General features: G+C 33.3%; 1 protein-coding gene across 1 annotated transcript in view; it reads right to left on the bottom strand.

The window, feature by feature from the left end:
- LOC118192605 (zinc finger protein ush-like) overlaps window positions 1-25,098 on the bottom strand; it is a 373,369-nt gene that overhangs the window by 15,225 nt on the left and 333,046 nt on the right. Inside the window, exons 7-8 of the mRNA XM_085806890.1 lie at window positions 4,560-4,927; window positions 588-1,212 (exon numbers count right to left, since the gene is read on the bottom strand). Of these exons, the coding sequence (XP_085663016.1) occupies window positions 588-1,212; window positions 4,560-4,927 (993 nt within the window). The remainder of the gene's footprint in view (window positions 1-587; window positions 1,213-4,559; window positions 4,928-25,098) is intronic.

The raw sequence follows: 25,098 nt of genomic DNA, 5'->3' as shown, positions 1-25,098 counted from the left end.
AAACTTGAAAAGGGTGCACAAGACCCTTTATTTCAAATTCAATAAGAACAGAAGACACACTTGGCACTTACAACTCCGCCAACCACTTGTGGAAAAATAACTTAAAGTATATAAGTTCAAATGCAAAATTTTAATTCAAACTAGCTAGTAGCTGAAGGCTACACAAATCATTTGACTCGAAATTGGCTCAAACTTTAACCGGCATGGATATTCAATTATCGATAATTATAATACAAGGCCGAAGACTGCAAATCGTATCTGTTCTAGCAACCCAGTAACATGGCCTCGACAGGTACTAGAACACGCTCTGCCTTGCAATCTAGAAACCTCACCTTAGATGCACGCGATAGGGTGGGAAAATGGAAGGCAGAAGTGACAGTAAAGATCCAAAACGTAAACTAATTGGTTAAACAACATAAAGAGACCTTACAAGCGAAATAACCTGGTATTTATCGATTCACTTACATGGTAATGGCTATCTTAGCAAATATCTTTAGCGTGCTTAAATCTGGGCAATGTTAACTGGCGTTATATGTCTTATAATGTAAGTAATTATCACAGATATATTAGTAACTTTTGAAAATTACCTGAATCTGTTGCTACCTTTCCAGAACTAGGTTTCGCATCTGCATCCCGTTTCCTAAAGCTCAAATCCAGTGGTTTCTCGGTGTCCTCTTTACTTCTTTCTTTCGGACTTTTAGGTGGTTCTAACTTCGGCTCTTTATCCTTGGGAGTCTTTGGCAATTTTGCGTCATCTTTGGTCCCATCCTCTGCCGCACTTGGGGACGGGACCGTGTTCAAATCTGTAGCAGAACCGGGCATTACTGTGTAAGTTGGAATCACATTTGGACCTTGGGCCTCGGAATTCGCATCAGGGGAAGATGATGGATTTGGTATGATAATGTTTCCGGCTGGTATCAAACCAGCTGCTGGAGACAGTCCACCACCCGCAACGTAGGAGCATGGTACTAGAATGAGAGGGCTTGTAGATATGGCAGCGTACAACGGTTGATTCAAAACCATACTGTTATAACCCTTCGCATTTGTGTCAGACTGACCGGATGCATTTTCTGGTGATCTTGGCTGGGAGGAATGAGACGAGGATGTCAACTGTTGTTGATTTTGTTGCGGTTGAACACTTACATTAGGTGATGGGGATGAAGCAATGGATTTGTGAACATGGCGTGTATTGCAATAATACTCTTTGTGTACCTGAAATGCATATCATTCACTTTAGAGAAAAGTATTCATTTCCTATAAAAATAAGTTATGAAAACTATTAAATTAACAACAGTTAAAATTTCAAACCTCTCGAATTTTTCATATTAGAATAATAATAATGAAAAAGATTTTTAAAAGTAGCTTTTATTGATATAAAAAGTTGTTTATTAAAGCAAAACATGAAATCTGCATTTAATCATAAAAATTTCAAATTGCAGATTTTAAAATTAATAACACTAAATAAGGAATACTGAATCATCTCTAGAAATTTATAAGAATTGCACTCAGTTCACTAAATCTGATGACTGACGAAATCGCGCTTTTTTAATATTTTAATGAAATTTTCTATTAAATATGAATAAAACTAATTTTTCCATGAAGCTGAGTTAAAATATATGACAATGCGTTTGCTTCCGTCTTAATGAGATTTGTAGATCTAAGCTTTGCAAATTCTGAAATACAATATACAAGTAGAATCAAAAACATGGCTAGAGTTTGGTCTTATAGAGTGACTTCAAAGTAAATGAAATGGTGTGTGGGAAATCAAGGTAAGGTAAATGAGACGATGCCAATGGAAAATCAAGTTCTAAAACTGAAGAATGAAATGACAGTACCAACAAGACTCGCATTGGTGCCTCAAAGATTCTTAGCCGTTTCAAACTCTTTACGGCCCTCACTGGTGTTGCCGTATTAATGTTACTGCGAGATTTTTCACATGGTTTTCTTCCCCGGGGAATTACCATGATAATCAGTCTTCCCTCCACCAAGTCGAAAGCAATGCTATGTTAAAGTCATGGCTTTCCATTCTCGGCATGCAGTTGTTTCCACTGCAGCTGTAATTTGCTGTTGCCTGTACATCAAATTTTTATTAATGATAAAATTTTGGTGCGCGATTTTTACTTACTTTACCTTGAACACGTTTACTGTAGCATTTTCTACTATAACGTATAGTAACATATTAAACATACTTAAAATCTGTACTTAAAATCTTTACGTGGTGGTTTTGAGCCACATTGTAGAGATATACATATTTAGGAAGGATATTTAGAATGAAAAAGTAACTCGGCACGTCAGAAATTTCATTCATCAGAAGCTTAATCTATAATGTGTGTTTCTTAATAAAAATATACCCAAAATGAATAAGCAAACTGCTCCAGCATCCAAATTTTCAGAAACAAATAGGGTACATATAACAACTCGCACTTTTTTTTTTTTTTTGGTCTTTCTAATTTTAAATTAAATAAGCAATGTTGTTACTTTTCAGTCATTAAAATTATTTATAAATATATTTTCTTAATTTGGACTTCCGTTTCCTGCAGTGATGTTAAGAGATTGAAAGAAGAAAAGTATAAAAATTTTAGAGAATTTTCAGCAGCTTCCTTTACACCAAAAACACAACTCCATTTAAGATTTGAAGAAAAGGATCCTTGAAGGAATTTGATCTTAGTTGTAAAGCTAAATTTTACAGCTTAGCAGCAGAAGGCAAAACTTTGACATCGTCTTTAATTAAGAAATGCTTAAGGAACTTCCCCCCTTTTGTCCATTTCTTTCCTACTCCTTGAATGACGTAGAGACAATGGGCCTACACTTCGTTTATTCTCCCATCTACTCTCTGAATACTTCAGCTGATGGCTTTTGATCTTATGCCCTTTTCGCGCAATCTCAGATGAAAGAATTAAAGTATTATCCCTCTTACTCTGTAAACATACCAAATTCTAGTTTCTAGAATCAAAATTTAGAATCTAATACGCATAAACAGGTACAGTAACTTGCTTTGATTAAACACATACAAACTTGCGTTGTTGCACATTTTACAAAATATTTTACTTATCTTATTTTCAGTTTTGTTAAGAAATTTGCACTTCCGTTTTTACTTTAATGAATACGACGACTTATCTTTATACCGTAATTTTATTTCCTTACTTTTAATTGTCTTTTAAATTAATTGAATTTTTATGTTTTAGTTTAAAAGGTTATGCCAAAATTTATTTTTAAATCTACTATTATCATTTCTTATTGTGGTGTAGCAGCCACTTTTTCTTACTTTCCAGTTTAACTTCTTAACTAATTTTATTTCTTCCTTTACCTAATTTTACTTCCTCCCTTTTAAAATTATGATTCTTTCGGTAACTTATTAGAAACATGTCGAGTTAAAATTATGTTGTCGACACAACGTCAGAAGGAATTGGGTTTCAATCTAAATAGAATAATCTCGGTTCTCTCTTTGTTAAAAAATGTTTGCAAACATAAAAATGAACTAACAACGAGAGCTCAAGTGTTTTGTCGCTGTTATAACTAATCTCACTTGTCTCATCTAATCAGAACAAGCGAATGCAATTTAACATGGCAAAGTGTACTAGACTGCTTCTGTCGTTGGCAAAAGCTTTGGAAGCCATTTAGGGGGCAGTACGATTTTGCCCAGTTCCACCCCATTCTGTAGGGAGAATATCCTAGAGAACTATCCGAAGGTCTCCCATGCCTACCACCAAACCACACGAGATGACTTTCGGTTCGCGATATACTTAAAATGCCCTATGCTGCAAAGACGCTGCACATTAAAACATCCATGCCTTCTCCGGGCCCATCTAGTACGGTACTGAGTGTTACTAACCACTATCCATTGGGTGGCAGGGAAGCTCCTATTTACATAACAACTTATACACGTGTAATGCTATTGTTACGTAAAATTAAGTCCTATTCAAAAGCACTTAACACAGTAGTAAAACATTAAATAATAAAAACAGCAACGTAAATAAGTTGTTCTCCTTTAAAAATCAACACAAAATTTCGTAAATTATACAATAGTTTATTTCTTTGAATGGCTGCATGTAAGTTTTATAACAAATCCGCTTAATAATATCAAAGTATTCATTAAATATTTAGAAGCATTTTCAAAATTATCTAATATTTCTTTCGACTTTTCACATAATTCTTTCCACTACTTTACTTCAATTCTACATTCTTAACATTAATCTAACATTTTTCATAATTTCATTGAAAAACAGACAAAAAGACGAACTTTTCTCAATGATCTGTTAAATTAACGTTCGAAGTTCATGCAAATTGAAATGAAATATAATTAAACAATTCATTAAACTTTACTGGCAAGTAACAATCAATAATGCATAATTCATCAGAAAGCATTGTGACAAAGTTTTGTGCTTTAGATTGATCGATACATGCTAACAAAATCTAGTAAAATGCTACAATATAATGTATTGTATTAAGCGCTTTTTGCCCATTTCAAAGGTCATGTTTTAAAACTTTAGATCTTATTATATTCTCAACCATTTCACAATTTGCCATACATTAACTTCTTAACCTAAGACTGCTCTTACCTGATAGTTCTTGTATGAGGCGAACTGTATATCACAATTTGCGCAATAGCGTGCCATGGGAGGTGTAGCCACGGGTATTTCGCAGTGTCCATCTACGCTGGGAGATGTCCCGTGCATTCGCACATGCCTGGTGAGACTAGCTTTCTTATCTGAAGAATAACTGCAATACGGACATTTAAAAAGTCTTGACGACTTGGAAGACCCCGAATTAGAATCGTTGAAAGAGATGGTCCTCCTCCTCTTTCCAAAGACCACCGAGTCTTCATTTTGTGAAGCTTCTGGCTGGGATGCCTTAGCACTGGTTATGTCTTTAGAAACTTGGCTGTCCCCATCTTCGGAAACAGTAGGACTTCCAACAAGTGTCGAATCTATTAATGATAGCATAATTGATAGTTTTAAAGTAAAACAAGTTCGTAAGCTATTTGTGTGTCATAATACATCAGAATAAGCCAATAATAAAAATAAGTAATAAACTGTTAAATTCAACAACGGGAGAAAATACAAAAGTTCGAAAGTCTGGAAATAAATTAACATATTGGCTGCACTGCTGCTCAAGACCCACGAGCGGCCAAGCGGTAAAATCGCTGACCACTGGTAGTTCGACCTAGGTTCGATTTCAGCCGAATTAGCTGGCTGCATGGACGTTTCCGTGGTTTTCCCCATCTGCAACGTGTATATGAGACAATATCCTTTAGAAAGTACCCCACGAAAGCATCCCTCTTGTTAAGCAGATAGCCCTAGAGTGCTTTGCCATAGTCAAATAACAGTTAAACTGTTACACTTTACGAATCGCACTCACTTTACGTATTGTTAAGAAAATGACTGAAGTTTGAAATTATACTTCAGAAAGAGATTGATGAAATTTCTTAATAAGTTAATTTGCTTATATCGCATGTTTGAGTCTCTTAAAATATTCAGTTCTTAAATGTCACAAACTTTAATTTTTTTACTTTCGGATTAAGAGATGAGAAGGCTATAAGCATTACTTATTCTAAAAAATTAGTATTAATCGATAATGTATGGCACTCAACAAGTTTCAAGAAAGGGTAGCTTAAGGTGACATAAGTGATTTGTTAATTAAGTTATCTTGCCTGAGGGCAGAAATTAACACTTTAAAATCTCTTTTCTCAACATTCTTTAAAACCAAATTATAACCCAAAGTTTTCCTTGAAAACTTTGGGTTTATCAGGAACGAAAGTGAAGATTTAATTAACTTGGACACTTTTTTGCTTTCGAGCGTAGCGCAATGTTAATGTCTTAAATTCTTAAGTAATTGTACCAGTGCAACTGATAAATTCACGATCTAGTGTGCTTAGAACCCGCAACAAGCAAATGATTAAGAAACTGAATCTTTTAATAATATACACTAGATCTGACGATAAAATATTGTCTTCATAAAGTTTGTAAACTAAATTAAAATTCCTTTTCTTTTCACTCTGCCTTGCTTACATTGCTTCTGTATGCATCGAGGTTTTGGAATAATACGCGGGCATTGCGTAGGCGTGTGTGTCAAACAACTGTTGTCAAACTGACGTCCGCGAGCAGCATGCGGAACAATTAGCAACTTTCTGCGGCCATCGAAAGGATTTCAGTTACGCTTTTCTTGCAAATACGGTGTTGCAAAGATTTTAAAATTTTGTTATTTGATATACGAGTTTACATTATTTTATTTCCACTAAAACTTATCAAAAACTCAATAAATAGTGCTAATTTATTTAAAAGTGACAGAAATCTTATTCAAAGAACTGAAGATACACATTTTTAGACCAAAGGGGCAATTTGCGCAGAAGGACTGTTAGTTTTGTTTTGGCATTTTCCGCCGATTCACTACAAGCGTTGTTTCACTTTTAAAAGTGTTGCCAGCGAATATAATCGCTCTGTATTATATTTAAAGAAATTAAATAATCCAGAATATGCATAAATGTGTGTATGTTTCTCGTATTGTGATAAAACAGTGATAACCAGAGTCATCCAATTTTGAATGATGTAATCCTGCTGCAAATATGAGTATGTGAAAGCCCAAATTTGAAATTTGGAATTTGTTTTATTATCGATTTCATATTTTGTAAAACTTTAACGAATTTTTGATTAACAAATTCAAGGCTTTCAAAGCGAGCAATGGCAGCGTTGTATTAAAAAAAATTATCTCCAGCACGGGAGACTGTATCGGAAATCCTAAAGGATACGCTCATTTCAAAATTATTTTGGACTATTGCTGTTGAACTGAATTTTATGGTTTAAGTGCGAAGAACTTGATATTTAATAAATAAAGGTAAAACACAAAAAGTTTAAAAAACACCTCTCGTAATTTAAAATCTGAAACTTTTTTTTATATTAAATTTCCTCTCACTTGTCAAAAAGTAAATAAGCTATGTTAGGAATTTTTGCACTAAGAATAATTACTATGTTTGGGAGTAAAGTTAAGTGAACAACTTTTATATTCACAGCTGAAAATTAGTGAAAAGTGAATCCATTTGACCATTAAGCCTCTGCAGTCCCAGACAAAAATCTATTTGACCAATAAGTGTCTACAACAGGGGGTGAAGATAAATTTCAGTAATTTTTCTCTATTGTAAAATTTATCACAATCGAATGTCAAGCTATAGTAAGAAATATTGAAGTGTATAATTATTTACATATATATATATATATATGTGTGTGTGTGTGTGTGGTGTGTGTGTGTGTGTGTGTGTGTGTGTGTAAGAAACATTAGTCAAATATATAAAAGATAAATTACATTTAAATTAACAATATAAATTAATTTCCCCTCTGTATTCTAAAAATAGTAATCTCTATTTGCAGTGCGTCATTTCGATATTTATCCATGCCTTATGATTCTTACATAATTCTGATGATGTAAATGAAACTAAAAAAGAGTCAATAATAATTTTACAGCAGATTATTAATTATCCCATCAAACTGCATTGAGAACCAAAACTAACTCAATCTGAATTAACCAAAACTAAAAAAATAAACTATTTTTACTTTGTTAATGAAACTCTTTTGTTAAAAACCAAATTCTGACAAATGAGCTGTTTTCATATCGTTCATTCGGTGCACATGCAATTTTAATTTGACAGCCAGTAATAAACTCAAACAGGCAATAATAATTTTATAGCAGTATTAATTATCCAATCAAAATTCACTGAGAACCAAAACTAACTGAATTATAATTTTATCGTGAACTTAACCCTTCTGCTCTTTACTCTTCGGCCTAACGGGTCTGCTGAATGCTGCTTCTTTTTTACTGCAAAGTTATCAAAAATGTAAATTGGTACAAATGATGTGCCAATTTGTTTGTGTCCGCAACATGTTTACTGTTATAAAATGAAGATTTAAACTGCTTCGGCTGCCAGTTTATTATTCATGATGGATCTAGCTTTCTACGAAGTCAACATTCATGCTGTTCATTACTTCTAAGTTTGTTCTATTACTTATATATACATATATATGTATACAGAGATTAGGTTGTCGTTATTATTATCAAGTTTTGTCGCAGTTGGTAAATGTTCTCTAAAACCATTACAAACTTTCATAATATTCTTAGTTTAAGTTAAAGTAAATTATTTAATTACTTTATATATGTTGAGTTATCTGAAAGAAATGTCAGTCTAAGAATTTAACATTAACTGTCCATATATGTGGACATTGGTTCCTACAACTCATCCGCCTTTTCCTAAATCTGGCAACAGCTACAGCAGCGAGATACTTCTTCAAGCTGCGTGAGGAAATAGAGAGAATTCCATTCCGATGAGGTTATGACGTGGCGATGGCTGGAGCTGAACTATGCCGCTCGAAAATATTGCCTGATGATGTAATTCCGTTTCATGATGAATCGAACTTTTTATTTTAAGTCTTTTCACTCTGTACATACCATAATCAGGTTTATTCTTTCATTATTAAATATCTTTAAAGTGCCACTGCTTTCCTCTATTTTGATCCTAACCTCATCCCACATATATTTGAATTAAGAAGTGTAACCAACAAAAATGTCTTACAGTTACCGATTAGCTTTCACACAGGAAATTGTAAAAATCTAAATTTTTCTCTCTACAGATATTATTACTGTTTATTTATGTTTCGATAAATACTTAATAAGCGAAGTTTAAAATTAATTTAAGGTACTTTTATTCTGTTAATGAAACTTTGCATTTAAAAAAAATCCGACTCGTCAGCTCTTTTCATATCCTGCATTCGGGTCGCATGCAATACAAGTTTGAGACCACTGTCCTAATCCATTTGCAAATATAAACGTCGGATCATTAACATTAAGAGAAGAACTTAGAAAATCGCAGCATATTAGACAATAATTTCTTTCTCAAAAGCTCTTTCGGTCAATATAAATGTCGTAAACACGAAAGAAATAAATCTGATATAAAAGCTTCACAAAGAAAATAATTTTATTCCTGCAAAAAAAAATTTTGCAAGAGTAGTTTATAATCTGATTGCCACGTGCGATGTCATTTTACATTGCACTCAAAATGCATCAGATATGTAAAATCCACACATTTTTCTTTACGGCAGAGAGGTCATATTTATTTTTCTCATTTTTAAGGGCATAGTAAAGAAGCATATAATATCACTTGTTGTGAGTTATTGTATAAAATGGACTCTCGCCTTTTCCATTATCGAAAAATCCCCGAGGAAATTTAGTACATTTAAAATTCCTCAATGATCATGTAACAGAGAGGAAATTCTTCGAAAATAATCTGATTTTTTGAAAGAGATAGAACTAAGGGAGATGGCCTGTAGAAAAAACCATAAACGTAATATAACCTCGAGCTCGAGAGAGGAATGCTTTTACTTAATAGCTGGCTCTGCTCATAAAATATTATGCTATGTTAATCCCCATTGCGTTTACTCATATAAAAATGGCGTAGTTCTTTTTGCCAAGAAATTTATACTAAGAACACGAACTGAGTACAAATGCATCTGGTAATGGGGTTAAATTTCCGCAAATGGTTACTTTCTCGGAATAAGTAGAACTCACCTCTGAAATGGAGCTGATGTAGTACGATAGCTTGTGCATTTCAAAAGACAATCTCTCTTTACCCAAGCGCTGCAAAAACTGTCACATTAATATGGGGAAGGATGGATGATAAGCATAACTACAAACTCATGAAGTTAAACTAGGATTTATTTATTTACATTAGAATGAAAAGAAAAGTAAAAAGAATAATCTTCAAAACACTTTGGACACGTCTGTCCTCACTATCGTTCACGTCTCATCTCGTCTGACCACACGACACCAAAATATGGAGAAGGATTGATGATAAGCATAACTACAAACTCACGAAGTTAAACTAGGATTTATTTATTTAAATTAGAATGAAAAGGAAATTAAAAAGAATAATCGTTAAAACACTAGGGACACGTCTGTCCTCACTATCGTTCACGTCTCATCTCATCTGACCACACCCTAATCTAGACGGCCCTCTTACATAATCTTAGTTACAGTAACAGTTTCCACATTAAGTACTTTGCACTGTCGTTGCTGTCTTCCGTTTACCAGATGCTGAAATTTCTTCAACTGACATTTTTGCCAAATTGCCAAATGTTGTTACAATACCCATCCATGAGTAATAAATTCCAAGACTGGTGTAGAAAAATGAATATTCGTGTAATATGTATAATTATGGTTCTATTTAATTTATAACTTTATAAGGTATTTTCCCTTTTCTTTCTGCATGCCTTCATGGTATAAATGGAAGCACACTCGACGTTTATTCGGAAGGTCCAAGGTTCGAGTCCCGGGTGAAGACACTGTACATTTTTCTCGTCTCCTGCTTCAAAATGACCTAATGACTCCTCCACTTAAGCAAGTAAAAGATTGTTAACCTTTAAGTAATACTAAAGAATGTTATACAATGTTATGCATTATAAACTCTTATAGTAGGTAACTTAATTTAAAATATATTGCACATTAAAACATTCTATCTCTTGGTATCTATAAAAGTAAGGGATTGCGACATTTTTCAGTTAATCCATTAAATAGTGAGAGATGAAGAAATGTAGCTTTTGTACTCTACAGCGTAATATGTTATTTAAAATAAAAAGAAAAGTAAAACTCATTAATGTTCTTACCGTTAATAACATATTATAGTGCGTTATTTAGAAGACGGTAATTTGCTAAAATCCCCTTATGCAGTCAGACTGCACGCTTTATGGTCGTAAATGAGAGGAGGGTCGCTACGACCTTGAAGTGCGTATTAAATAATAGCAGTTCCCACACATTTGTAGCATCACTATTCATGTGCTTTTCGACTCCTAATTAAGATAATTAAGAAATTTAAGAATAAGAGAAGTGTTACAGCACGTTACTAATGAGAAAAGGCAGCCAACTACTATATCTGGCGAAATGATTATAATCATACCTTGATTCCATAAAGAAACTTAAACTGCAAAACAAACTCGACAGAAATTACAAGAATTTCGGAAATTTAAAATTGTATCTAAATACTAGAAATCCTTTTATAATAGTTAGATAATTCGGAAGAGAATTCTTTAGAAAAGAGTTTCTCAATTCGCAGGCCACAAAGAATTCTCGAAGCCTTCCCCTGTATTTCTTCCAGATTTCCAAAGACGACAGAAAAATTAATTAATAAATAAATAATAATAAATAAGTAAATTAATTGCATAAAAATAAATTATTGCATATATCAGACTTTCTCAGAGTTTGTAAATACACATGGCTGTCATGGCTTTAAGTCTATAAGAGTATGGAAATACATATGGTTTCTCAAAGTTTCTTTAAAAAATCGGAGAGTTTGGAAATACATATGGCAATCATTTGAAATTATATTTATCGGCTATTATCATATGAAATTATATTTATCGGCTACCAGCCTTTCCATTCTAATCTTTGTAACAAAAGAGGGATTTAATGCACTATGATTGCGGTGCTTCTCGCTATCGTTTCGTTGCTCTCCTAGCGCCGCTCAGCTCATTACCAATAACACAGGAATATATTTGAACTGCACAACTGTGCTCTAGAAATTATAACTGAGTTTGCAAAGTACGGAAATCGATTTGATGTATATGCAAATCTCAGACTTCACTACTTACCGCATTTAAACACAGAACAGCTGTGCAAAATCGACATGCTCATCCATCTCATTAATGCGAGTACCAACATTTATTTAACTTTCAGTTAAAAAAGTGAAGATTATGCAAACTTTAATAGCCTTGAATTATTGAAAATTAATATAAATTTTCTATCAATGACTTAACAGTGATATGAATTTAAATGGTTTTTATGTAACTGTATTTTTAAATATTAAGTGCCCTGTTAGTAGATAACATGTGCTAAAAAATTGCCTTCGAAAGACAAGAATAAGGCGGTCAGAAGAATACAAAAGTGTCCCCCACTTGAAAACAGTTAAGACACACTGCTCTAGAAGATTTCAAATACGGACTTCTTACCAAAATTAGCAGCCTTTTAAAACAGAGTACATATAGATGTAAAAATTCGCGAAATAACGAGTGGATAAAATGATGCAGGCATGAAACCAAAGATTATATAAGGTAGCATTTATAGATTTCCTGCAATGGCAGTCTTATCTATAACTGATTTTAGCCAGCAATAAAATTGATTTTTTTTCTATTATAGACGTTTGCTTATGAGATTTATAAGGTATTCTCTACCTCCTTTCCACATGACTTCGGGAGGTAACTGGAAGTATTCTCGACGCGTATTCGTGCGGCCGAACTAAAAAGTGGTGGATTATCATTCGCTACTACCAGAATTTGCCGAATGGGTCCCCTAATCCCCAGTCGCCCTTTAAAAAGAGAGAGTATATAATGTATTTTCTCCCGCCGCCCAGACGGTATAGTGGTTAGGAGAGCCTGATCGCGCTCGGGTTCGAATCTCGGAGAAAGTATGGCTGTAAAATTACCTGCCCCTTCATAGGTGGTAACGGTGGCCGCCTATTAGGTGCCTCCACAATAAATGGCCACCACTTCTGTCCTTAGGATTCGCAATGCCCCTATAGGTAAGTGCTCGCCAGTAGGGGAAGAAAGGTATTTTCACCCTCCTTTCCGCATGCTTCCGTGGTGCAATTGCAACCACGCTCGGCACGTATTCCGAAGTTCGAAGCCTGGTGACAGCGCTACACATTTTTCACCTCCTTGCATCGATATAACTTAATGACTCTAAATGTTTTTTAGTAATTTAAGTTTTAATGTCTCTCCAAATGAACTTTTACCGGTAATATATAAATTAGGTTATTATTTTAATGCTTCGTACATACTAAAATTTAAAGCTGTTCCTAAAACATAATATCGTTATTCCCTAAGTTATATCCTAAACGATCTGAATTAGAAATTAGGTTATCATTTCAATGATTTATAACGTACTAAAATTTAAAGCTATTTATATTTCGTAGCATTATAATTTCCTAAATTATACCCTAACCGAGCTGAGTTAGAAATGACACGTGAAACAGTATTAGACTGCATTGCCAGCCATTATAAAACATTTTTTACTCAATTAAAGAGAAGTCTATACATCTTCAAAAATGTTTCATTGAAAAACTTTAATAAATTTTAAAATTATGCACGGCAGCAGAATAAGTTAATCCGTGGATAGTTATATCACATCACTCAGGTGAGTGCTCCAAGAAATGAATCATCGGGCTTCTGGAACTCAGAGAAGAGGTTGTCTGGCAATACCAGATATAAATACCTCGCTAATCTTATCATTGCCGAGTCTGCAGACGAGAGAAACATTCAATCCAGATACCCGGGATTATTTCCCTGCTAAGACCATCAGTGGGCAGCATTAAAGGATGGAAGGAATTTTTGGGAATCCAGAAAGGATTTTCCTTCGGTCTGGTTATGTCATGCATTCGGATATTAGTGTCTGTCGTTGTCAGCGAGAGAAATGCTAAGTCGGCGAGATTATCAAGATTTGCTCTTTGCAATCGCCGAGAAACGAATTGCTGAAATTTCCCGCAAATGCAGAATGAGCTAGCAGTAATTGATAACTAATATTATTGAAAGCTTCTAATTTAAAATTTCATATGTATTCCTATCCTTCCAGTAGCTTCCAGCGTCTCGTTTCAATTACCAAAAAGGCTTACGTGATAGTCAGGAAGATTCTTCTTATTATTTATTTCAATTAATCGTCATTCATTAAATACAGGAATTTTATCATAAAAAAATGAAACTGTCAATTCTTAAAACCTTATAATTAAAAATTCTTTAAAATGCTTCGTGGCTTAATAGTTCTAAAAACTGATTTTATAGTTGTGCGCATTTATGCGTTCGTAAACACAAAAATAAAAAAATATGATGTGTTATGCCCCATGCCTTCGTTGTACGGCCTATTAAATTATACACAATTTTTGATGCGCCTCATTTAAACTTATTTACTCGAATTTTCTCACTTAATTAACCGATCCCTCGAGGCAAGTCGAAAATGAAATCAAAAAGTGCAAATTTTGAAATTAAATACTCCGATCAATCATAGAGACGGAAGACTGCATTAAATGTTTTTAAATTTGACATTGCTAAAACATGAATAATTTCGTCATTTAATATACTTTTGTAATTGGAAGTGTATGACTCCGACCAACGATTTCGAAAATAAAGGCCGGGTTAGGGGGGTGAAATTATTCATGTTTTAGCAATGTCAAATTTAAAAACAATTTACTTTTCGACAAATTCTAACTTTTAATGCGGTTTTCCGTCTCCATGATTGATCGGAGTATTTAATTTGGAAATTTGCAGTTTTTGATGTCATTTTCGACTTGCCTCGAGGGATCGGTTAATTAAGTGAGAAAATTCGAGTATATACGTTTGGTACTGCTTGTTCAAATAAAAATGTGTGGTGCACAACTAGATGTTGTAGAAGTTCAATATATATAAAATTTCAACTTTCTACGGCTAATCGTTTATAACTTATGCGAGACACATACACACATATATGCATACATGTATGCATACATACATACATATATACCTGCGTACGTACGGAAATAGAGACATTGCCAAAAAAATCCCTTTTGAATCTAGTACCTAAATCCGTTTTAGGACACAAGAGTCCTTTATTCTGTCTGTGTATACAGGAGACAGGAGCAACTGCACCATCATTACGACTTTCAGCTTTTGTGCTCTATTGATGGAAACTATCTACCATCCGCTATCAGCAGTATTTATTTGAAATAAAATTTTACAAAGTTACAATGGTTGTGCAAATATACATATGACATACAGAGACATATTATACAGGTCTTGTGGTGTTTACATAGATGGCAATGTTTACAATAAAGCTCATAACATAAATATTTAGAGAATTGTTAGTTAAGTTGAAAATTTGTGTTTACTGATTTTTATATATTAATTCTGAAGAATAACTAAATTATATAATATAAAATGTCATTATACATTTAAAGATATATGATTTAGAAATAATTAAGCCAAATTAAAAAAGAATGAGAAAAATACTAAATATAGAATAAACATTAAATAAATTCAGAAGAATGTCAAATGTAGACTAGATATAAATATTAAAGATATACTACACGTAAATAATAAATGAAATAATAAAAATATTAACAATCTTATATTAAATAATCTTCTAACTAATAATATTATACTTAAGGAATAATCTTATAGTTATGAGAAAAGAAGTATTATAATTAATAATAATACAATAATAGGTAAAGGGGTATTATAAATTTATTGAAGAAAAGATATTTAAGGTAAGTGCTAAGAGAAGGAGGTGAATAGATAGTAAGTTGAAAAGTGTAAAACTTGGGAAAGATGATTAATATTGAACTTTTTATAAATGTTGAAATATTACAGCTATAAATCTTTATAACTAAAGTACAGAGTTAACTACAACACTAATACTCATAATACAAAACTATAATAAGGATAATTAAATGTAAATGTTATTATGATTAACATAAATGTTATCATCAATATATGAAATAATAAATGTAATAGTAATAAAAATTTCAACAATAATATTACTAGTATTAAATAGAAGTAAAACCACTATCTGATAGTAAAGTTAGTGAAACTGAAATGCGTTAAAAAAATATATAATGCATTATAATCTGACAGTATGATGATAAACATAAAATAATATATAATTAAAGATGAAGTAGATTAATAACATTAAAGATTATTAGTGTTATAGATGTAAAAGATCAAAGAGATGAAGAGTTGAAAAGTGAATATTAGGAAAATATGGGATTAGTGTTTGCTTGTATACAGATGTGACCAAAAAAATTAATCCAAATGGATTGGAGAACGAACAAAATGGAAATTTCCTTTGAAATATCATACTAATAATTTTTTGGCAATTACAGTATTTTCGTTATTTCATACAATGAAGTAAAAAGGACTTTCAAAGCTGTGCTAGAGATGAAATGAAATGCAAAACTCTAGTAGTCTGTTCCCATGGAGTGATTAAACTAGTTAGAAGGGAATTTCTATTTTTCTTTTAATGTAAAACATGGGAAATTGTTTGCACTCATTGTTGCACTGCAATATTTTTTGAAATATTCTGCAGGATCATATCCCTTCTAAGAAGACATAACTAGAGCGCTACCTTATGATAAATTATTCGCTATAATAACATTTGTTTAAATAGGAGTTAAAAACTTTAAGATGTTAGCTATGTTTGTAATCAGTGGTTAGTGAAATTCAATAAATTTTGAAAAAATTACAGTTTAATCATAAGACAATATTTCATTTAGCACCGAGTTCAACTACGTACAGGTCTTCTTCAATCTAAAGTGGCATCTCATGTTTTAAAGAAAAATCCATCCCTCGAAAGAGCTATTGCAGAATCCTTAAATATCTCTGTAGGAACTGTGAACAAAATTATAAAAGCTGATTTAAAGCTAATCAAAGAAAAAAAAACCTAATGTTGATCGCCTAACGCCGAAACATGTTTCTCAGCGTAAGACTATGTGCAGATTGCTGTATGAAAATTACTTGGCAGGTGAAAAATGGAAATATATAGTTACACTTGATGAGGATTATGTCATTGCAATAAAAAAAAAGGTTTACTATTGAAAAAGAGGAGCAAAAGACTTAATATATTAGTTCAGAGAAAACAAGGAACATTTTTCTAATTGTTTTATGGCTGTTACTAGATTCTCTTATAATGGAAAATTTAAAATAAGGAAAGTAGAAAAAAAAAAAAAAAAAAAAAAAAAAAACGTCAAAATTAATTTGGATTACTATCTATGTTTTAACATCTAATTTTAAAGACGATATTCCATTTCCTCACCCAAGCAATCTTCACTATGTTAAGTTCCATCAGGATACAGCTCCAAGGCATGCCTCTAAATCTACTGCTCTATTTTTTAAAACTATCTCCTGTGGATTACTGTGCATCTGGACTTTTAAAAAAAGTTCTTTATAAGCGGCATCCCGAAACATTGGATAAACTCTGAAAGCTTGTAAAGGAGGAGTGGAATAAAATGTTTTAAGAAAATGAGTCTTATTTTGTAAATTAAAATGTAATATGATTGTTCAACAAAAGGACTATCAGACTGAAATAGTAGAAAATTAAATTTTAAGGCTTGTTTATGTATAAATCTCTGCAAAAGCGTTACAAAAACGTGTAAACACCTTCTACATATTTCTAGTACCTTTGTGATGATACGTTCAGGAATTGCAACTAATATTGAGGGTGTGGTAGCTTTAAAAAGAGTATCATTATTACTGTTCGGTCTGCCTATCATAAGAAAAGCTCTCGCCAGTTAGTCTGCAGCTGTCTGTTGTCGTAGAAACGAGACTTGACCCATGAATCTTGACGATTTACTTTTCAGTTTGCCATCTTGGAATATTTAAAGATGAAATGGCAACCCTTGTTTTGCTCCTATTGGAAATATACTAACCCTGTTGCTATAGCGACTGCCTTCACTACAGATTGTAAAATGTGTTATGCCGAATCTGCCAGTGCACTCGCGCGTTTTTAATATTTTACTACACAGAGTCTGATAACGTTTTCAATCAGCGGATTTGCCGTGCTTATTTCCACGTGCTTTCTGGGGTCTATCTGCGACCGACCAGTAGGCACTGCTAGGAATTTTTAGGTGCTCCTTTTTTGCGCTTGACAGTTGAAAAGGTAGTGATCTGGATCATCTAACTCTCTATATTCACATGAGTCTGTGTCTCATTTTCCAAATCTATGAAGGTAATGGGGGAAGGGACCATGGCCTGTGAAAAATTGTGTCTGTTCTCGACTATGTATGTGTCTTTGAAATAAATAAAATTTTTAGGAAGAACAGGTAAGTCCTTCTTCCTGTATTTTTACCATTCCATCTTTTTCGCCACTCTTGTACCAGATAATTTAACGTAATTCTCTTCAAATATGACTGTGGCTATTATTGGTTTATTATTACAAATATTACTCGGTTTTCGAGTCGATTAGGATCGGTAGCTGCAGATTTAGCTCTCAAGTCCGCTGCTTCGTTCTCAGCTATTCCCACATGCGTGGGATCCCAAACCAGATTGGGTCTATCATGTGATGAGGTACTTAGAAGAACTTTTTGAGCATTTCCAAATGTGGTTGTATTAGGGAATTTTTCGTCACAAGAGTGTTCAGTTGAGCTTAAATAAATTGCAAAACCAACGTTATCATTCTTTATGCACGCGCTGGTGAGGTTTCTAATGCGAAAACTGTCACTGCAGGAGGGGTTGTTTCGATTTCAGCAAAACTTTATTAACTGTATAAATTTTATTTAAATATAAACTTTAATTTTTATTCATTATTTCAACAAAACATGGTATATGAAACCTATTACCAATATTAACAACTTTGTCGTAAAATTTAATCTTTATTTTTGAACTACGCAGATAAGTGGCTACTATTCTTTTGTACTGAAATGATCTAAATGTTTCCCTTAACGTAAAAACAACGAAATAAATAAAGATAGAGAAACAAATATCATATGAAGTATTTTTAGTATAAATAATTTCACATTTCGGTAACTTCCATCAGCAGTTGAATAAACCCCGCTCATTTTCTACGTAACATTAAAATTCTATTCTCTTTCCTCTTTCCCAAAGGTATTTTCACGCAAAAAAAGGTACTCCCAAGGATACTGCGAATTAAACTTTCAAGTTAAATTTGATATGTAAATGAAGATTCGGAGCTTTGAAGGACATCGGATTCAGAAAGATCTGCAGCAAAATTTCTAATTAAAACTCCCGCAAATAATTAATTCTAAGCGCATGACGTGGTATTAAATAAACTCTTTTGCACGTGCCTGAGCTTGAATCGCGTATGATATCCCACACAGGTGTCCTGGCAACGATATTCAAAGTAGTGCCTGTTGAAAGCGGAAGGAAAATTTAATCTGGGCCTTGTCTTGACCAAATGCCGCATTTCTGGTTGAATTTAAAGGACAGAGATTAATGTTTTCCACGCTTTAAATTCATTTTATAGAATCGTGAAGGAATGCATACCATTCTTAATTCCACAATAGTTGATAACTGACTTTTACATTAAAAATTTTAACGGTCACATATTAAACATTAAAATATTTTCAAGGGTTATTTAGTAGTTTAACTTTCACTGAGTATCAAATAACATCGGATCAAAAAGAACGTTTCACTGAAATCATTTTATTTTGCTACCAAAGGAGTAGAAGAGCCACCATTTAGCATAGTGGTTAGTGACACTGACTACCGTACCGAAGTTCCCGGGTTCGAATCCCGAAGAAGGCCTGGATGTGTGTAAATGTATAGTATCTGTGCAGTAAGGGCGCGCTGTAACAATCCTCAGTTCTGATGAAACGTCAGATTTATATTAGAGAACACCCTGTTCTCATGGGAGCATACTCCGAGTGTTCGACGAAATGGCTGGAAAGTGATCAAGAAACAAACTCGTTAAGGACACCCCCCTCTTGTGTGGTTTCCATGGGACGAAAACAAAAAAGATAAAAAAGAGCTTTTGTGTGATACATACATAAATACCAAAGGTGTAAGTTCTGTAGTTCTGCCTTCATTTATATAACCAAGAAATTTTTGTTTATGTTTTAAAATAAATATTAAGAATGCATTGGTTTGATTATTTTCTATCTCGGAAGTTCGCTTGTATTACAGCACGCTCTAAATATGCGGCCAGCCTAAAGTCCTATCGAGAGACAGGCGAAAGAGAGTGGAAGATCCTCAGACCCGTCCTTCCAGTGTGTTCTTTATCGAAATAAGGGACGGAAATAAGCAAAGTCGTACATCACCTGTATGGTGGCCAAGACATTTGCCAACGGCAGGTGCAATCTTGCATCCATGCAACGATGAATTTCGTGGGCTTATTGTGATATCAGACAACCGAGATTAAGCACATCAAGCAAAGCTATTTCTATTGATATGTAAATCGGCAAAGTTAATTTTAAACTTACGTTTTTTATTGCCTGAAATTTGTTCAAAACAATAATGAAGGTGCGCATCAGTGGTTTGAAGATTCAGTAGTCATCCAACTTTCAATATTGTGGTGGTTCCAGCAATCATCATATCACATCAAATATCAATAAATCAGGAATCAATGAAATATAAATTGATTTAATTAAATATAATATCACAATCTCAGAAATCACACATCATCACTGCGTCACATCTTCCATCAACTACTATCTGAACACACTCAAGGCGCTCTTAGAGCCCTCTAGCGTTACGCGGGTCTTACCAGAAGGTATTTAATTATTGTTAAGAATATTGTTAGGTATTATTAGGGAATAATACTTAAATTTGTTTGCTATCAAACTTAATGCTTAAATGAAATGAAATTTTCTAGTTCGCATTAAGGCAATCTCAGAAAATATTAACCTTTTGAAGACGAGAAGGCCTTCATAGTGGCTATAGAGTTCTCTCTTTGAAAAGATGGGGTAGTTCACTTTAGTGGCCATGTCTTTTTCCCTTATTTTCCAGGCTGAAAAGTGGGGTGAAATGTCAAATTTGACGTTCCAGGGGTTTTAACCACTTATCTCTTTCAAAGATCTTCCTTTTGCGACATAGATGCACCCCTGTGAGAATCCATTAAACTACACACAAGAATCTTCGTTGCAAATAGGAGGTGATTTCTTAAAGGGGGGAAAGCATTCGGTTCAAGATTCCCCGTCCTTTGGTAGCTTTTACTGCTACCAAAGCCCCGGCCTGAAAAGGTTAAACGACGTGAAAGAATACATGGGTTAATCACACTTGCTCTTGCCACCCAATCAAGTGATTCTTACTGCCGTATCGAAGGGCTCGGGTCCAAATCCCGGAGAAGGATAGATTTTTGCAAATGCAGAGCGACTGTGCGGCATGGGGCCACTCTAAATATGCGTGAAGCCAAAAGTCCTCGAGAATTTGGTGGTAGAGGAAGAGAAGTACGAGATCCTTGGAGCCGTGTCCTCCCGGGAATGCTGTCTCTCGAAACTGGGGGAAAACTAAACTAAAGTCTGGCTGTCACCTATAGGGGCTCAACGCCCTTGCGCGCAGGCCGATTTGACTCCTCCAGGATCAATGCCGTGGGCTTGTGCTGACCATCGACAGACAAGTGAGACTGATAACCCCAACAACAGAAGTAGAACAAATTTCAGTTTACAAAACTAAAATTTTTCTGTCTAGCTGAAGGAATTATCACAGTGCATTTCTAATATTTATCAGAACTGAATTAATATTAACAATAATCAGCGGTATTACAAAGAGTTGGATTTAAGTGTATCATATATGCTGAAAATTAATTTTAAAAACTAAAACAATGAAGTACTAGCAAATTTATAAGCATGTTGAATGAAGGCACAGCTTAAGACGCTGATGGGTTAGAATGCACTGAAATATTATGGCTATGTTACAGAAATACCAGGCGGAAAATTAAACAAAATTTGCAATATCTATGAGATATAAAAATAATTAAATTTAAAGTAAAAGATATGTATATGGGAAATTAAAAATAGGGTGATTGCGATTATAATAACACTACATAATTTTAAAATAATATAACGGAGAAATAAAGAAAAGTTAAAAATTCTAAATACCACGTGTACAATAACAATATTATTACAAATGTATGGATGAAGCGTCGTAAATTTTGAATAAAGTTTATAATTATTTATTTGGTAGGAAAATTTATGAAAAGTTTCAAACGCTTGTTGAAAATCAAGAGTACGTATGTAATTTGATTCTCAAGTTCTTTTAGCATCGAAAACAAAAATTCCTACAGTAAGGCTGTGAATTCCTAAATGGCATTTGACTTTCGATTTATAATTCTGTAAGAATGATAACAATCAATATGAATTTCAGTATAATTTATTTAATTACTTAATGGAATGCCAAATTTTCACTAAATATTTTTCGGGCACAAAAATTTCACATCATCTGAGGAAGAATGGATGTCTAATTTTAGATAGTGAGAAAACGTGTTTCTGATCAATCAAATCTTCATTTGATAGTTTGAATGCAGAAAGTTGGAAGGAAAAAGGAAATCTGAATCCGGTAAGGAACAGTGTTTAGAAAACTTCTTTTTGCACTACTCAGTTTGAGCAGAGAGACACTTCTAGCGCTATCTGGCTATCTGGCTGAATTTTCTTCAAAACCAGAATACTTTTTCTTGAAGAACAGGAAGTCTGTGCCTATCTTCTTGTAAAGCATACAAATTCTTGCTATGAAATTAAGCGAATTAAGCGGTTGATTTTTGCTTAATATAATAATTAAAAATAATAATATTAAAAATATTTTTAATCCTAATGAGGTTTGAGTGAGAAAGCCAAAAACGTGTTAAATGTTCCTAATTAAAATTTTCTTTCTTAAAATTATTCGGACTTAACGTAGAAATGGCAATTCAAATTATTTCTCAATTGTTTAATTGAATAAAATAGAGCAAAATTCGATAGTTTCCGTTTATGAGTATTCTTATATTTTCCTACAGGAAAGTATTAAGAAGTTATCCCTAACCGCAAGAAAATAAAAGAATGTTTATTTTCTAATATTTCTTTTTGTTTTTATTTCTGGATGATTTCAAATTAAATAAGAATTAAAATATTTGCATTCCAAACATGAAACCAGATGATATGGAATGTAAAATATTAGGTCATAGATTTAATTTTAAAAAATGGTAGTGGAAGACACCTTTGTTCTCACTTATAAATTTAGAAGATTTACCAACCAATATTTAGATCAGAACTGGAATCAAAACCAGTACCTAGATCTGTGAATTAATGTTGTGATTACTAAATAATGGAAATTATTGCCATTTCAAAATTTGCTGTGATTCGCTCTCGCTCTAAGAATATCCATCTAGTGAGATAGAATTCCATTTAAGTACCGTGTTAATGAAGGACTTTGCCAAAGGGTCTCATTCCAGCTGAAATTTAGTATAATGATTTTACTTGGATCGATAAATGAATCTAAAGACTAATCCGTCTGCTAACAAGCGTTATAACCCTTTGAATTATCGAAGCCTGCATTTATTTTTCCTTTAAATCTGTCCATTCTTCTAGTCCTCTGAATATTCTTAAAGATGAATTGGTGGAAACTGTATCCACGCGTTTTCTGCATGTTGATTAGTGTCTGCGATAAAAGTTTTAAATTTAAAGCTTTCTATGCATATATATAGCCCATACTGAAGTTGAAGGAGAGCAAGTTTATGTGTCTGCAAAAGCTTCAAATGTGAAGTTTCCCATGCATGTGAAGAAAGACCACATTTAAAATAAAAATAAGGGATGTTCTAAGTAAACTAAATTATAATTATAGTTGTTGTTGTTATTGTTGCTAATACTCACTTATCTGACGTACAGTCAGCCCAGGCCCACATAATTCCTCGTGGCAAGGAGCGCAACATAACGTCTGTCGTTGGCAACAGCCTTGAGCACTTTATAGGACTGTGCGACTTAGATCAGTTCCGCTCACAATTTTCATGGAGAGCATTCTGGGAAGAAGGGTCCTTGGGTCTCTCACCACTCTTCCCCTACTACCAACCTCTCGAGAGGACTTTAGGCTCGCCACATATTTAGAGTACGGACACTATACATTTGCAAACATCCATACCTTCTCTGGGATTCGATCGCGGGCCCTTCGGCACGGCAGTCAGGGATGCTAACCACTACACCGGTTGGGCGGCAAATCATAATTATTGCTCTGACTAATTGCTTCTCTGATATCAGAGCAAGAAGAGATATCACAGACGAAATTAATCTTGGCAAGAAGGTAAGATTGCGCCTGTCGTTGGCAAGGGCCTTGAGCACCCTATAGGTGATAGACAGAATTTAGCTCAGTTCTTAATCATTAGAAATTATGAAAATGGAAAACCAAAACTCTAGAACAAAATCAACAAGTTTGCAAATGACTGAAAAATGATTTACAAATAAAATCAAGTATATGTTTTTCCTTTTTGATATAAACCGCACTCCCAACAAAATAAATAACTATCAAAAGATCATTGCTGGTCACAAATGACACTCATTACTCATATTGTTGCAGTTGCCCCTACTAGTAAAAATTTAGCTCTCTGATAGCACTGACAAATCATACATCTGACATAGAATTCGCCATGTATTATTAGTGTATTTGTTCTTGGATTTCAGAGCAGAGAGATTTTTATCTTACAGAACACAATGTACGATGTAAAATCCTGAAGATTAAAATATTTAAAATTCACACTTGACTATCCAAAACAAAATATGAATTGTAATTTCTGATCAAGATTAATTTCGACTCATAGTTCTATTTTTAATTTCTGATGATAGTTAATGAACTATAGTCATGAATTATGTGTAGATGATATCAAATTAGAATAAATGTTCTACCTATGAAATATCGAAAGGAAATGAGACGATGAAATGCAATCTGCACTGAAATAAATATATCATATTTGTTCTGGAATAGCGCAAAATTCTCAGTATAATTGTCTAATAATTTTCTCAAGGTCTGTTTTATGGAAGAGGAGAAGATTTTTGTATCAAAATTTTGGAAGTCAGGTTTCGAAGAACAAAATATAACGGTGTAATTTTTGCGTGCTAGTGATTTCCAATGCAAGGTACATATAGCCTGTTTATGTTTTTACTTTATGTTTACGAAACAAACACTAAAATTTACCCTTAAGCGTATTAAGTGGTAGAATTATCAGGTGTCATTTTGTTATATTAGTATTCAAAGGGAAAAAATTAAACATACGTAATTGCAACACTTGTTTTGTTTATGGCAATTTTTATTTGTAAATACAAGGATCAATTAGTAGTATATATTGGACAATATCCTAAATGAGTCCTATATTATTAAAAAATAAAAATCTACACTTATATATCTTTTTTTTATATCCTTTAAATGAAACAACGCTAAACTTCCGAGATTAATTTTGATCCTCCATATAATCTTTTAGCTTCAAAATTTCAGAAAGCTGTATAAAAGTAATTTAAGCCGCAGTGCTGAATCCATGCTCGTATCCTAATCAAGTACGGCGTGCTAAAACACAGTACACTAATGATGAAGCAATAATAATCATTGAATTTTAACATGCAAGAACCATTTAATGAACCTCTTGAAATTCAAGAGTTTTTAGGTATAAACAGAAATATTTTAACTTAACTAAGCAGTT

The sequence above is a fragment of the Stegodyphus dumicola genome, chromosome 12 (assembly GCF_044657685.1).
Source record: "Stegodyphus dumicola isolate Sdum_Otavi_A_Nest chromosome 12, ASM4465768v1".
Classification (NCBI taxonomy): domain Eukaryota; kingdom Metazoa; phylum Arthropoda; class Arachnida; order Araneae; family Eresidae; genus Stegodyphus; species Stegodyphus dumicola.
Note: the sequence above shows the minus strand (reverse complement) of the source record. Positions and strands in the feature narration are given on the sequence as shown.